This window comes from Juglans regia, chromosome 3, assembly GCF_001411555.2.
Source record: "Juglans regia cultivar Chandler chromosome 3, Walnut 2.0, whole genome shotgun sequence".
In the NCBI taxonomy this organism is placed as follows: domain Eukaryota; kingdom Viridiplantae; phylum Streptophyta; class Magnoliopsida; order Fagales; family Juglandaceae; genus Juglans; species Juglans regia.
The window spans coordinates 19477119-19489488 of record NC_049903.1 but is presented as its reverse complement, the minus strand read 5'-3'; the positions used below and the strand labels follow the sequence as shown (position 1 = coordinate 19489488).

At 34.1% G+C, this 12370-nt stretch overlaps 1 protein-coding gene across 1 annotated transcript; it reads right to left on the bottom strand.

Annotated features, from left to right (window-relative positions):
- Positions 1 to 265: 265 nt before the first annotated feature.
- LOC109013735 (sphingosine kinase 1-like) lies at positions 266 to 6365 on the bottom strand. The gene is made up of 10 exons (XM_018995927.2): positions 5841 to 6365; positions 5059 to 5181; positions 4847 to 4947; positions 3861 to 3933; positions 3008 to 3094; positions 2821 to 2898; positions 2583 to 2653; positions 1745 to 2041; positions 851 to 973; positions 266 to 641 (listed from the first exon to the last, which is right to left on the bottom strand). The coding sequence occupies exons 1-10, from the start codon at positions 6160 to 6162 to the stop codon at positions 444 to 446; spliced, it is 1473 nt and encodes a 490-aa protein (XP_018851472.1). The 5' UTR covers positions 6163 to 6365; the 3' UTR covers positions 266 to 443.
- Between the last annotated feature and the right edge of the window lie 6005 nt (positions 6366 to 12370).

Genomic DNA, 12370 nt, shown 5'->3' with positions numbered 1-12370 from the left:
ATTTTAGTTGCTTTCTCAGATATGATAAAGTCACATGCAAATTTGTAAATGTGATATTAATGGGCCCCATGTAAAGACTTGACTTAATTTATTAAGATTTTAGGCTTGCTCTAATTCCTTTACTAAAACATGTGAGATGATATTTGAATCTGACACGAATAAAAAAGATGAAATGAGGTCTCCTTATGAACGCCTTGGAAGAGTCCGTTTGGAGATAATTTCAATCCAAAAGAGCAAAATGTCTGTCTTTTTGGGTAAAAAAAAAAAAAAAAAAACGTTTTCAGCTTTTCATTTGCATTATTTCCACTGTGGTCCTGTACAGGGAGAATAAAATAAAACCACCTATGAAATTCTTCTCATAAACATCAATGCACATGCTTTAGCGGTTATTTACCATGAACCTCTCAATCAAATGAAGTTCATGAAAAAAGGAAATCGAAAATTCAGTCCTCTATGGGAGAAAATAGGGTTGCTAAACCTTGATCCACAGTTATTTGAAGTTTATCATAGGCCATCAGTGTCTTCTGGTCACATTTGTACGTTCCTTTCCCTCTGGCCAGTACCTCGCCGTCGGAGTCTATGATTCCTTCCTTTGTTGGGTCCTGAGTTTGGGGACCAGGTTCCAAGATGAATGCCTTCACCTATAGTTCATTGCAAGATATAGAAGGTGCAGTTAACAACAAAAAAACCCAAAAAAAAAAAAAAACTTGAATATATTTTGTCGAAAACATTCCGTCTCCACAAAATAAGCAATAATGGAGAATTCTTTGACATCTTATAGCAGCGGTTAAAGGGTCAAGAAGAAAATATAATGAAAACAAGATCTCTCTTTACTATTTTGATGACTCACCTTAAGGTACATGACATATGGTGATTTGACATGATTTCCACTCTTCAATTCTGTCATCAACGATAGCAAGGGTAACTGTGGGCAATTCCTAATAAGGATCAAGTCCAGATAGCCATCTGAGAACTGCCATCAACGGGCAAAAGAGAACTGAAATGGTCATTTATGCTCATAATGACACAAAAACTTTGATCCAGAGAAAAAAATGTAATTGTTAGGCTCCAAAACAACCAGTTTTTGTGCATGAGACCACATGATAACTCTCATTCTTCATCTTGAGCATAAAGCGCTATGGCCTGACACAGTTCATGCATTTATAGTTGCAAAAAAACAGAAAGGGAAGATAAAATATGCATGTGTTAAGCACGATGTTCATAAGAATCTCAATTTAGCGAGAAAGTCATGCAAGTGAGAACATGGTTCTCAGTACTTTATATTCCCACAGATGCGTCCCCTGAAACCAGTAAGATGGACCTCTACCTAATCTTCTCCTAAGATATCCCTTCACCTGAATTCTTCCAAGAAAACAAAGGGCATTGCATGCCAATCTCCACATGGCCACTCAAGCAATTCCTGGATTTGGTTTTGAACACATGCATCAAATATTCAATGGCTGGTTTTCTTTTTTCTTTTTCTACTAAGCTTATGTTCACTTGGTAATGGTATTAAAATCATACAGGTGAATACAAAAATTAACTTTTCTCAAATGTTTTTGCATCAACTTGCAAGGGCAAACCAGGAGTAAATTGTTGAGAGTTGATCCAATGTAGAGTAAACCAGGAGGGGAAGCATATGCAATGTGCTAATTTGGTTTGGTAGGGATAAAAGCTTGCAACACAGCAAAACTAAAAAGGCCAAAAGGAACAGATAATAGATTCACTGATCTAATGATTTTACCTTGGCATCAGGGGCTGCCATTGTGTCTTCACTCCCCCAAGGTACGTTATGAAGCCAAACTGAGATAAATGGTCCATTAATAGTTCTCCAATCTAAATCCTCCAAGTCAATATAAGGTCCCTGGTAACCATGCTGTTGAGCCTTAGCAGGGTCTTCTTCACTTGGAATGTGGCTATTTTGTTTGCCGGTAGATTTGCCATGGAAATTAGTTGGCTCTCCATAAGCTTCGAAGCCAGGTACAGGCACAAAAGAAATGCATCCATTGTATTGCCTCAAATGTAAAATTCGTTGAAGTGCCTATATAAAAGAAACGACTAGCATTACTGCCTTGATGCTGACCACTATTAAAACAACAGTGTAAATACAACCAAGACATCTTTCAAATCAGTTACAACTACAAGAAAAGGGACAAAAAATCAAATAGAATCAGCATTCTTAAGCAAAAGATCAATTTTTCCAATCTACCCAACTTAAATAATAATAATCATCAATTAATGATAAAAAAAATTTTTGATAAGCCAACTATTGTCGAAACTTTGATAATATTGTTGTGTCATAACGACTATCAAAATCATGGTAACTCTAGAAATGTTTTTATTATATGCTTGCAGATACTATCAGGTTCTTAGAACTGTAATGCAACTAATTCAAAATAAAACATTTATTCAAAATATTTATTTTGTTCAATCTACTTGTAACTTTAGGTTAGAACATAAGATTAAGCACAGTGAGGAAATACTTTGATGACAAGTCATGTAGAAATATACACGCACACACACACAAAATAATCAGAAGTACCATATAAAAACAACAAATGAGACACCACTTGAAAACATACATAGAAATCTAGACGAGCACTTCCCAAGCACCTATACTTTTCAGATTCAATGTCGATATCCGCCACCAGACCTGAATAAAATAGATTTCCTTAGAGAAACTTTTGGAAATATTAAAGGTAGTAGTAGTCTTAGCCAAAACCAGACAATTTTCACACAAAAAAAAAACAGAGCAATTTTATAAAGATCATATTAAAACTCCAAACATAACAAGCATCAGGTAATGATATTTCTGCATACCCCATGCAAGCATCAAAACACTAAAAAACTTCGCCTCTCCCTGGACAATTGTAGCTACATCCACTGAGCACTTGTGGCCTATTAACAATTTAAGCAAACAGCAGAAAACTCTTGAATTGAAATAAGCCACTACTGGAATAATGATAAAAGCAAACAAATCAAAATATGGGCAGAGATCATTTATAACCTCGAATAATGGCAAGAACAGCATTAGGTGCTGCACAGGGAGCACCAACTGAATCCAGAAGGGATTTTGCCATGCCATTTCCTGTACCTGCAAGCGGAAATATGTCAGATAAAATAATAAAATCTAGTCATTAATAATGATCACTTCATTAAACAAACAACCACAAGGCTCTCCTTCACCTTGAGTAATAATGAGAAGTGCAGTGGGAGAATAATTTGGTGGAATACAACGATAAACATGCAACTCTCCATGGCTACTGCATATTTATAATTGTGCTAATAGCAAAATAAAATTTCCCTTCAAAGTACTGTGGAAATGATGAATGTACAGATTGCAGAACAAGTTAGAAATACTCGTCTTCGTAATAGGAAAATAAATTTTGAGACTAAAACGTTCCATTATCATTATTGGCCCACATGAGAATCTTGACAAATGTAGATTTGTGTCACCATAAAGTCCATGGCAAGGGGGGACTATAAAAGTTTACTGTGTTAATAGGCCTCAGCACATGATAAAAATTAATTGGCATTAGAAGCTATTCAATCAAATAGACTATATCTTCGTGTACTACGTGAACTATCTCTAACGTAGAGCAAATTCTTAATCATATCGGACCAATAGACAAGTTCCATAATTTTCCACGAGTAGGTTATCGTAATTGCACATCATTGGAATGTCTAGTGATACATGAGTGCCATTAAAATTTAACCTAAAGAAGAGGGGCCAAAAAGGAGCCTTATCATGTATATATTATTCCATTACACAAATGATAACTTCATCTAGTCACACTTAACTACCATAATTCAAGTATCATAAATAACGAAGGTGATGATAACAACACATAGTAACAAACCTGCAGGAATTACTCCAATAGGCATCTTTATTGCAGCACCCCAATCCTCTCTTCCTAGTAGCCCATTAACTACCTACTAAATAGGCCAATGCTTGTCAAAGCAAGAAAAGGAAGAGGTAAAAAGATGGCAGCGCTGGGGAATTAGAGAATTAAGTTGTGCTAGAAGTGCTAGAAAGTAAACATGATTGCAGTAAAATAACTGTGGCCTTTATTGATTGTGCATTTACGCCACAATTGTCATAGCTTTCACTGAAGCAAAAATGATTAGTCAAATATAGACTTTGTGATTTAATTCTAGCACTACATCTAGACATGCATTTAGGCTGTATGGGAATTACCTAACATTAAAAGGTCAAACCCCCAACAGTACCCAACAATACAAAGTTAGACTAATATGGTTAAATATTAATATATCTGCATATAATTAAAGTAGGAAAAGTATAGAACTGCTGGCCAAGTATATAGAAATTTCAATGTGGCTTAATGAAACGTCACCTTAATCCAGGAGCACAATCCTTAATAGCAGAACTCCACTGACAGGAATAGCAGAAATTTGGAAAATGAAAGTCCTTAAATTAAAAAAGTTTTGGAATGCGTGTAATTATAGCAGATGAATATATAACCATACTCAAAAAGGAGGGAAAAGAACCACGTCAATCAATTTTTTGAGATTACAGGTTGGGCTCCAGATAAATAAGGCCGGACAAAATTAAATATGACACATCTCCCTTCAAACTGCAAGTGCTTTGATGAAGTCACAAACTAGCTGTCAACTGGTAGCTCTAACCTAGAGTTAGATCTTAAAATTACCTTTGGGAAGTAATGTGGGCACCATCATAATGCATTCTTTTGGGGTAGTTTCCATTTAATGGCGTTCAATGTATTTATCATTTTCACCACTTATTTTTTTTATAGGTAAAAGATTTATCATTTTCACTACTAGAGCACATAATGCATATTCTAGCAACTAAGAAAAGTTAACCTACCTCAACCAAGATTCCATCCCCACTAACACAAACAATGCCATCATACTTGGAAAGATCAAGTGAATTAGCAACTTCTTTTGCGTGAAGCCGATATTGAGTTTCTGAGAGATTGAATTGAAGAAAGGAAAAGAACAAAAAAAGCATGATAAATAATCCTAAAGCACAGACAGATAAAAACTATCAATTTGCATAGTTATAAGAACAATCCAAACCTTGCAACGTAATTTGGATATCAGCATCTTCAAAAAGAGTTTTCACGTGATCCACAAAAATCTTGGATGCAGATTTTTTTCCACCAAATGGGTTCAACAAAACAAATAGATGTTTAGGCCGTCCTGTTTTAAAAAGAAACAGATTATGCTATTGAGAAGATAATTGTGAAATTGGAATATGGCCAAACAACCTACAAGAAGTTCAACAATAAAATAGGTGACATTAAGCTCCAATTTATCTGCACAAAATGAAGGAAATTTGGAATCTAACAGGTTTGGGTTATAGTTTCCGCAGAATATTTTTTAATTTCGTTTCAGTTCTTCCAACTGGTCAACCGTACCGATAATCCTCATTGCTTCTAATCAAATGAACACAAGTTGACAAAAACACTTAAAATGAAGTTTAAAAATAAATTGTATTAAACAATACATTTCCGATTATATTCAAGTTTTATTTCATCATTTGAAGTCCACGGATAAATAAGAACTCAACAGAACCATCAATCTCCAAAAGAAAAGGAAACTATGAAAACTATCTAAGCTGAAAACCAAAGATCACCCCACCTTGAGCATAGCTGAATTAAACAGGCTGAATTACCGGAATTACACAATTCTCAGTTAGGTTCCTACCAAAATTGGAGGGAAAGTAAAGGAAATTTAAATCCTGAAACACTAGAAAAAGACGTCACATCAAGGATTTACCCTTCCATTTCCTGCGTTTTCTAACAGAACACAAGACGGAGCAAAATGGGAAAAAAAAAAAAAAAAGCAGCGAAATTTACCGAGCGAGTCAATGTATTCACGAAGTCTCTGGCACCAGAGCACCAGCGAATCCTCAGACAAGGGCTGAAACACGAAGTCTTTCCTCACCAGATTTCTGGCGCTCCCAATGCAGAAGATTCCGCCTCCACCCTCCACAATTGCTCTGATCCTGATCTTCGGGCCCTCAGCAGAGAAACCGAGAACCTCCTTCTCAACCTTCAAAGACCGTTGACTTCTCTCCGTCCACCTCAGCCTGCCATCCGCGGTGAGGGTCAACGGCGTAACGCCACCGTTGACGAGGACCCGGTCTGAGAGGATGGGCAGGCTCTCAGGTTGGTCCATTTTCTGGATTCAGTCGTCCACTTTCAACGTAGGCTCTCTTTTCAATCCTTTATATGTTCGGTTTTGTTGGTTAGGTGAAAGGATCGGGTCCTGAACCGAAAGAACAAGAACTGCTTCGATGTTGTAAACTTGTACGCCAGGCGAGACCGAGGTTGGCAGTTGTTTCGTATGCTTTGCCGTTTTGGTCTGGCTGATAGGTAGAGTCCACGCTTCTTGGCGGCTGTGTATTATTGGATAATTATAAACCTCTTCTCTTTTCTTTTCTTTTTTCTGCGATATCTTTTATTTAAAATTTTGATTTTCTGTTTTCGGCCCAAAATATTAATATATCTTAAGCTGGTTTCATATTAAAAAGTAAGTTATTTTACTAAATAAATAAAGAGCTCGTTTAGATAGTAAAATAAAATAAAATGAAATAATTTTAAATGAATTGAATAAAAAATTATTTTTAATATTATTATTATTTAAAAATTTAAAAAAAAATAAATTATTTATTATATTTTATATAAAAATTTAAAAAAATTATAATGATTAGATGAGATGTATTGAGAATATTTCTGTATTCAAACTCGATCTAAACGTTTAGATCGTAAAAAGCTTATTTCATAATTAACAACATATGAATCTTTTGCGCCAACCAAATTTTATATTTCCAACAAATTACCTGATCATTTGCGCCAAATTTTCTTTAAAAGAGATAATTTGAGGTGTAAAATGATGATTTTGAACATTTGGGTACAAGTCAAAAACTAAAAATAATGATAGTTATGGGGTGTAAAATATATTTACCCAATTTCTCACCTTAGTTGGCAGTTTCAAGCACAGAGTTGAGCTGTTACCGAATTTTAAAATTGGTCTAGTCTAATTTAGAAAAAACAAAAGACTAACCCTATCTTATAAATCGTATTTCAAAGTGATGCTTTTGTTCAATCTCACTAATTTATCGACAACACAAGTCGACATGGCAATGTTCTCGTGTCACGTGCGACATCGAAAACAATCATATGAGTGCACATGTAAAAAATATACTGTCATTCTAACGGCAGATCTAGATCTTGGGGGAGATGGTAATACTATGATATATTTGTGATATATTTGTGAAGTGTATAAGTGATATATAATTATTTTGAAAAAGAATTAGATTTATTATTAAAAATTATTATTTTTATATAAATTTTATATTTATTTATTTTTTAAAAAAAATTACATAATACTTAAACATTTTACGATTATAAATATAATTTATCAAATAAAAAGAATATTCTCTTTTGTCGAAAGGAAAATTATATTCGCGGTACTGCTGTCAATAAGTTTTGCATATTTTATTTTTAAAAAAAACTTGATAAAGTTAGAATTCACATTAAAAAAATTTACTATCATATTTAACAAAAAAGAATAGGGAAAATTCATATATATATATATATAGACATTATTCTTGTTTAAAACATTCATAAGTTACTATTTAAATAGTTAGATAAGATGTGATAATTTTAAATAAAAATTTAAAATTAAATAAAAAAATTTTAATATATTATTTTTTAATTTTATTATTATTTTAAAATTTAAAAAATTAAATTATTTATTATATTTTATATAAAAAAATTAAAAAATTATAATTATAAAATAATATGACACGAGGACTGCGGTTTAAATAAATAAAGTTCAATATAAATACGTCCGAGAGAACAATATTTAAATGGGGCCCGCATTTTAATGAAAAGTAAATATAAATACGTTCGAGAGAACAATATTAAAATGAAAATAGTTCAATAAAGAGGAGGCGGTTTAAATAAATGGGGCCCGCAAAGAATTTTTTTATTTAATAATTAAGAAAATACTTTTTAATAGTATTGTAATTTTTTTTTATTAAAATATTTAAAAGTATTATAGACATTATATAAAAAAATTTTAAATATACTGGCGGAAGTCCCAGCAGTGGGTGTGGACCCACCTGGAACCCACACTTTACGTTTTTCTTTTTCTTTTTCTTTAAATAAATGGGTCCATCTACCCCTTTTTTTTTTCTTTTTAAAAAAAAAATTCCTAACAACAGAATTTTACTATTTATTATTTTCACGTACTACAGATCATACTTATTTTAATTTTTTAATTATTTTTAGCTTTATTTTTTCTAAACAAATAAAATTCTTTTATTCATCATCCATATACCACACATTTGATAAAAGAAAAAAATAACAAATACAAAAAAAATTATGTGTGGTGTGTGGTGTGAGGATGATGAGTATAATTTTTCTAAATAATATAAAGGTTGATGCTACACCTAGGGGTGTAAAAATCAAAATCGAAAAACCGGTTGAATCGAATTGGGTTCTGTAACACCTAGGTTTAGCACCAAACTACTTTCATTTTTTTTTTTTTTTTGATTTATACGTATAAAGAACTAAGTTAATTTTCGAGTATTATATTTTTTATATTGATTGTGGGTCCAAATTGTATTTTGGCGGATATTGAATTTTTATTAATGGGCTTGCTATTTTAGTATTTTCCTTAAATATGTATGGGTCGGATGAAAAATCTTTTTATGGGCCGAGAAATTTATGGAGCAAGTATAATTTTTTTAAGGATGAATCGAGGCCCAAAACTCAAAGAATAGCCCATTTATTAAATTTTTTTGTTCACTACAAAACATGGGCCAAAAATTTTGAAATGGGCCCTAGAAACCCAAGCCCCTGAGAACACAGGGATTAGTCCCATGCCCGTGCACGTCTCCCATGCACGTTTCTTCCTTTTATTTTTCTCTAGGGTTTTACCATCACCTCTATATATATACACATGTATGCCTCTACTGGATATAGAAATTGACCCTCATCTTCCTACTCCACGCTTCTTTCCACCATAGAAACAGACCCAAACCGCAACAAGCATCTTCTCGCCTCCACATCCAAGAAACACAACAACCACAACAACAACTAATTATTTATTCGTACGTTGCCACCACCAGTCGTCCCTGCACAACGACCACCAAAGGGCAATCCCACTACCAAGCTCTTCCACTCAGCAACCCCACACGACAAGCCCCCTGCACAACGGAAGACACTAGCCCACTGTCCAACCTCCATCACGTAGCAACAAGCCGAATAGAAACTCACCCCCACCGTAGCACCCCTTGCACAATCACCGTGTGTTAGCCATTGCACAAACTCCACGCCAGCAACCACCTTGACTTCCCCCCTATAAACCGCACGCACCCACGCACCCACATCACCACCGCCACCTTTGCTCCTCCACAGCACACAACACATCGAAAACAACCAAAAAGCCCATGTTTTTACTCATTCAAAACAGAGCATGGCTCTCTCATAATTCACCCCAATCGCTGCCCCTCACCAGAGCACCACCGTAGCCAATTGTAATGTTGTAAACCCACAGAGTGAGGACCTAGTCCAACAACTAGGAACCACCATCGAAAGCCTCTGATTCTCGCACCAAAATACAGAGCATCCACTCTCCACCATGAGCCACTGCAAACCACCACCACTGAGAACCCAACCATGTCAGAAACCCAACAGAAATTGCCGCAAAAAAGTTGCACGCCTCCTCCCTGTCTCACGGTGAGATTCATTTCCCTTCACGCCACACACACACGCGCGCACACACGCACACACACACACACACACACTCTCTGTCTCTCTCTCTCTCTATCAACGTCGTGCAAGCTCCACCCAGCACTGCCCTGTCACGTCTCTCATTCCCTCTCGGTGAATATGGACTCCTCTCTATGACACGATGTAGTTTGGGTATCTATGAGTTGCCTTTTAGGTTCCAGTCGTACCAAAGAACCCATTCATATTTATGGTCAATTCTCAAAAATACCACGGGTTACACGTTGGGCCTGATTTTTAATTTACTCTATGAATGCTTTGTTTTAAGTATAATTATTACTATAGAAGATAGTTAGGGTTTTAAAGTATTTTACTTATTATTATATTATTTAGTATTAGAATTTTGATAAATGAATTTCAGTGGTAAATGTTTAATTTTATTTTCTTTTAACGCTTGAGATATGATTAAGTTTTTTTCTTTTATCAAGTGAAGCTTTGATGTTTATTGTAATAGATTGTATTATAATAAGTTGAGTTTGCCTTATCAAGTGGATGTTGATGAATTTGGGAGGTGACGATATTTTAGGGTTTCAAGAAATTTAGATTTTTGAAAAAATAGGTTACTTAGCGTTTTAAGTTGAAGTATTGAAAAATGTGTTACTTTCGGATATTTATGAAAGTTACGTGGCAATCTTATAGGTGACGAGTAATTTTCGTTCAGCACTGTAGTGAAAAAATTCATAAAGTTAAGAAATCTAGGTAAGCGGAGTTGCTATACTAAACTTTGCATAGAAGAAATGAATTGAGATTGATTTTGGAAATTATGCATATTTTGTTATGAAAATAAATTTGAAACAACCTCAGTTATTTGTTCTTCATTACTCATGAAATTTGTATGAAAGACAAAAGTATTGTATTCATGATTGGGGTAGACATGAGCAAATTTTTTGACATTTTGTTTCCTAAAATATGCGAAAAGAACAAATATGAAATTTATAAAAATTTGTGCATGTGATGCGAAAATATTCCGAAGTTGTTTTTAAATATGTGAAATGATCTGATTATGTTCAGTACTCTATTTTGATATAATGTAGTATCTGAAAACCTTGTCATGAATTTTTGATTTTGTATCTGATTACGAGCTTGTTCCGATGTTGCCTCTGTTCTATCTCTGTTAAGACCCCGCCATGGGCATAGTCGCATATGGCCCCGCCACGGGTATAATGGTGGTTTATAAACCTACCACAGAGGTTAAACATGATATACGGCCCGGCCATGGGTATAATAGTGACATACGGCTTCGCCACAGGTATAATGGTGGTTTATAACCATACCACGGGGGTTAAACATGGTATATGATCCCGCCACGGATATAATAGTAGTTTATAACCTTATCATGGAGATTAAATATTGTATACGGCCCCGCCATGGGTATGATAGTGGCATATGGCTCCCGTCATGAGTATAATTGTGGTTTATAACCCTATCACGAGAGTTAAACATGGTATACGACCCAAATATTTGAATATTATTTCGATCGTGGTATTGAAACGAGATATTTCGATATCGGTACTGTTTCGGAATAATCTATATATGAATAAATTATATTCTAAAATAATAGTCTATATTTGAATCAATTATATATATATATAAATTATAGATAGTCTGGTCTAAATTGGGGGTCAAAAAATGAGCTTACAGTTTGAAGAAAAAAAAAAAGTAAAGAAATTTTTATGAAAGGTTTGCTCTGATATTTTGATAACATGGTTTGATTACGCATTCTGAAAACAAATATTCTGATTCTGCATTATGAAAGTAAATGTTTTGTTCCGCATTCTGAACTTGGTAAATATTCATATTTACATACTAGTATATATTTCTTGCTTACTGAGTTGTTAATAACTCATCCCTTATCTCCATAATATTTTTTAAATGTTTTGAATATTGCAACTGATGATCAACATTATGGAGCATGGGTGAGATGATTTTAAGCATAGTGGATTAAGTCTAGAAGGTTTATATGAGTATTGATGAATTGTATTAAGTAATTTTGTCGTGTTCTGATGACTTAGTATTTTGGGAGATTGATTATATTGAGGTAGTTGGTTTGAGACAATGATTTTTTCTATGGCAATGAGAATTTGGAGTTTCCATCTGTATGTTGAAATATGATTTGAAGTGAAGAGGAGTAACTCTTTGATCTATTCGAGACTAGGGCGACGACGAGTGTTACAGTTAGTATCAGAGATAGATTTGAGATTTTGCATACTTTACTGGTTGAGTTTTAGAAATATGAGGTTTAGGGATTCTGCATACTTTAAATAATGATTTTGATGAGATTGAATGTTTTAGAATTCTGCAGACTCGAAGATATGATTTTAACGACATTTAAGGTATTAGCACTTGCAAACTTATGGATTGTTTATTACGATATATGAGGTTTTAGATCTTGCAAGTTTTAAGAAGAGATTTTTATGACATTTGAGATTTTAGTTCCGGTAGGCGTAATTCTATGGATTGGTTAAGGGGGGGTTTAGTTAATTTCATATGTACATGAGTGAGATACAAAGTGTTTTGGACTATAAGTTTTCAGAGTGCGCAGCGAAAGCTTGGTTTTTGGTAATATAATGGTTTGAGAGTTTATT

Coding starts and splice junctions, on each gene's coding strand:
- LOC109013735 (XM_018995927.2), bottom strand. CDS start 6,162: ATGGACCAACCTGAGAGCCTGCCCATCCTCTCAGACCGGGTCCTCGTC. Junction 5,182..5,840: donor TGAATACATTGACTCGCTCG/GTAAATTTCGCT, acceptor TTTTTAAAACAG/GACGGCCTAAACATCTATTT. Junction 974..1,744: donor TGGCAGCCCCTGATGCCAAG/GTAAAATCATTA, acceptor CGTTGATGGCAG/TTCTCAGATGGCTATCTGGA.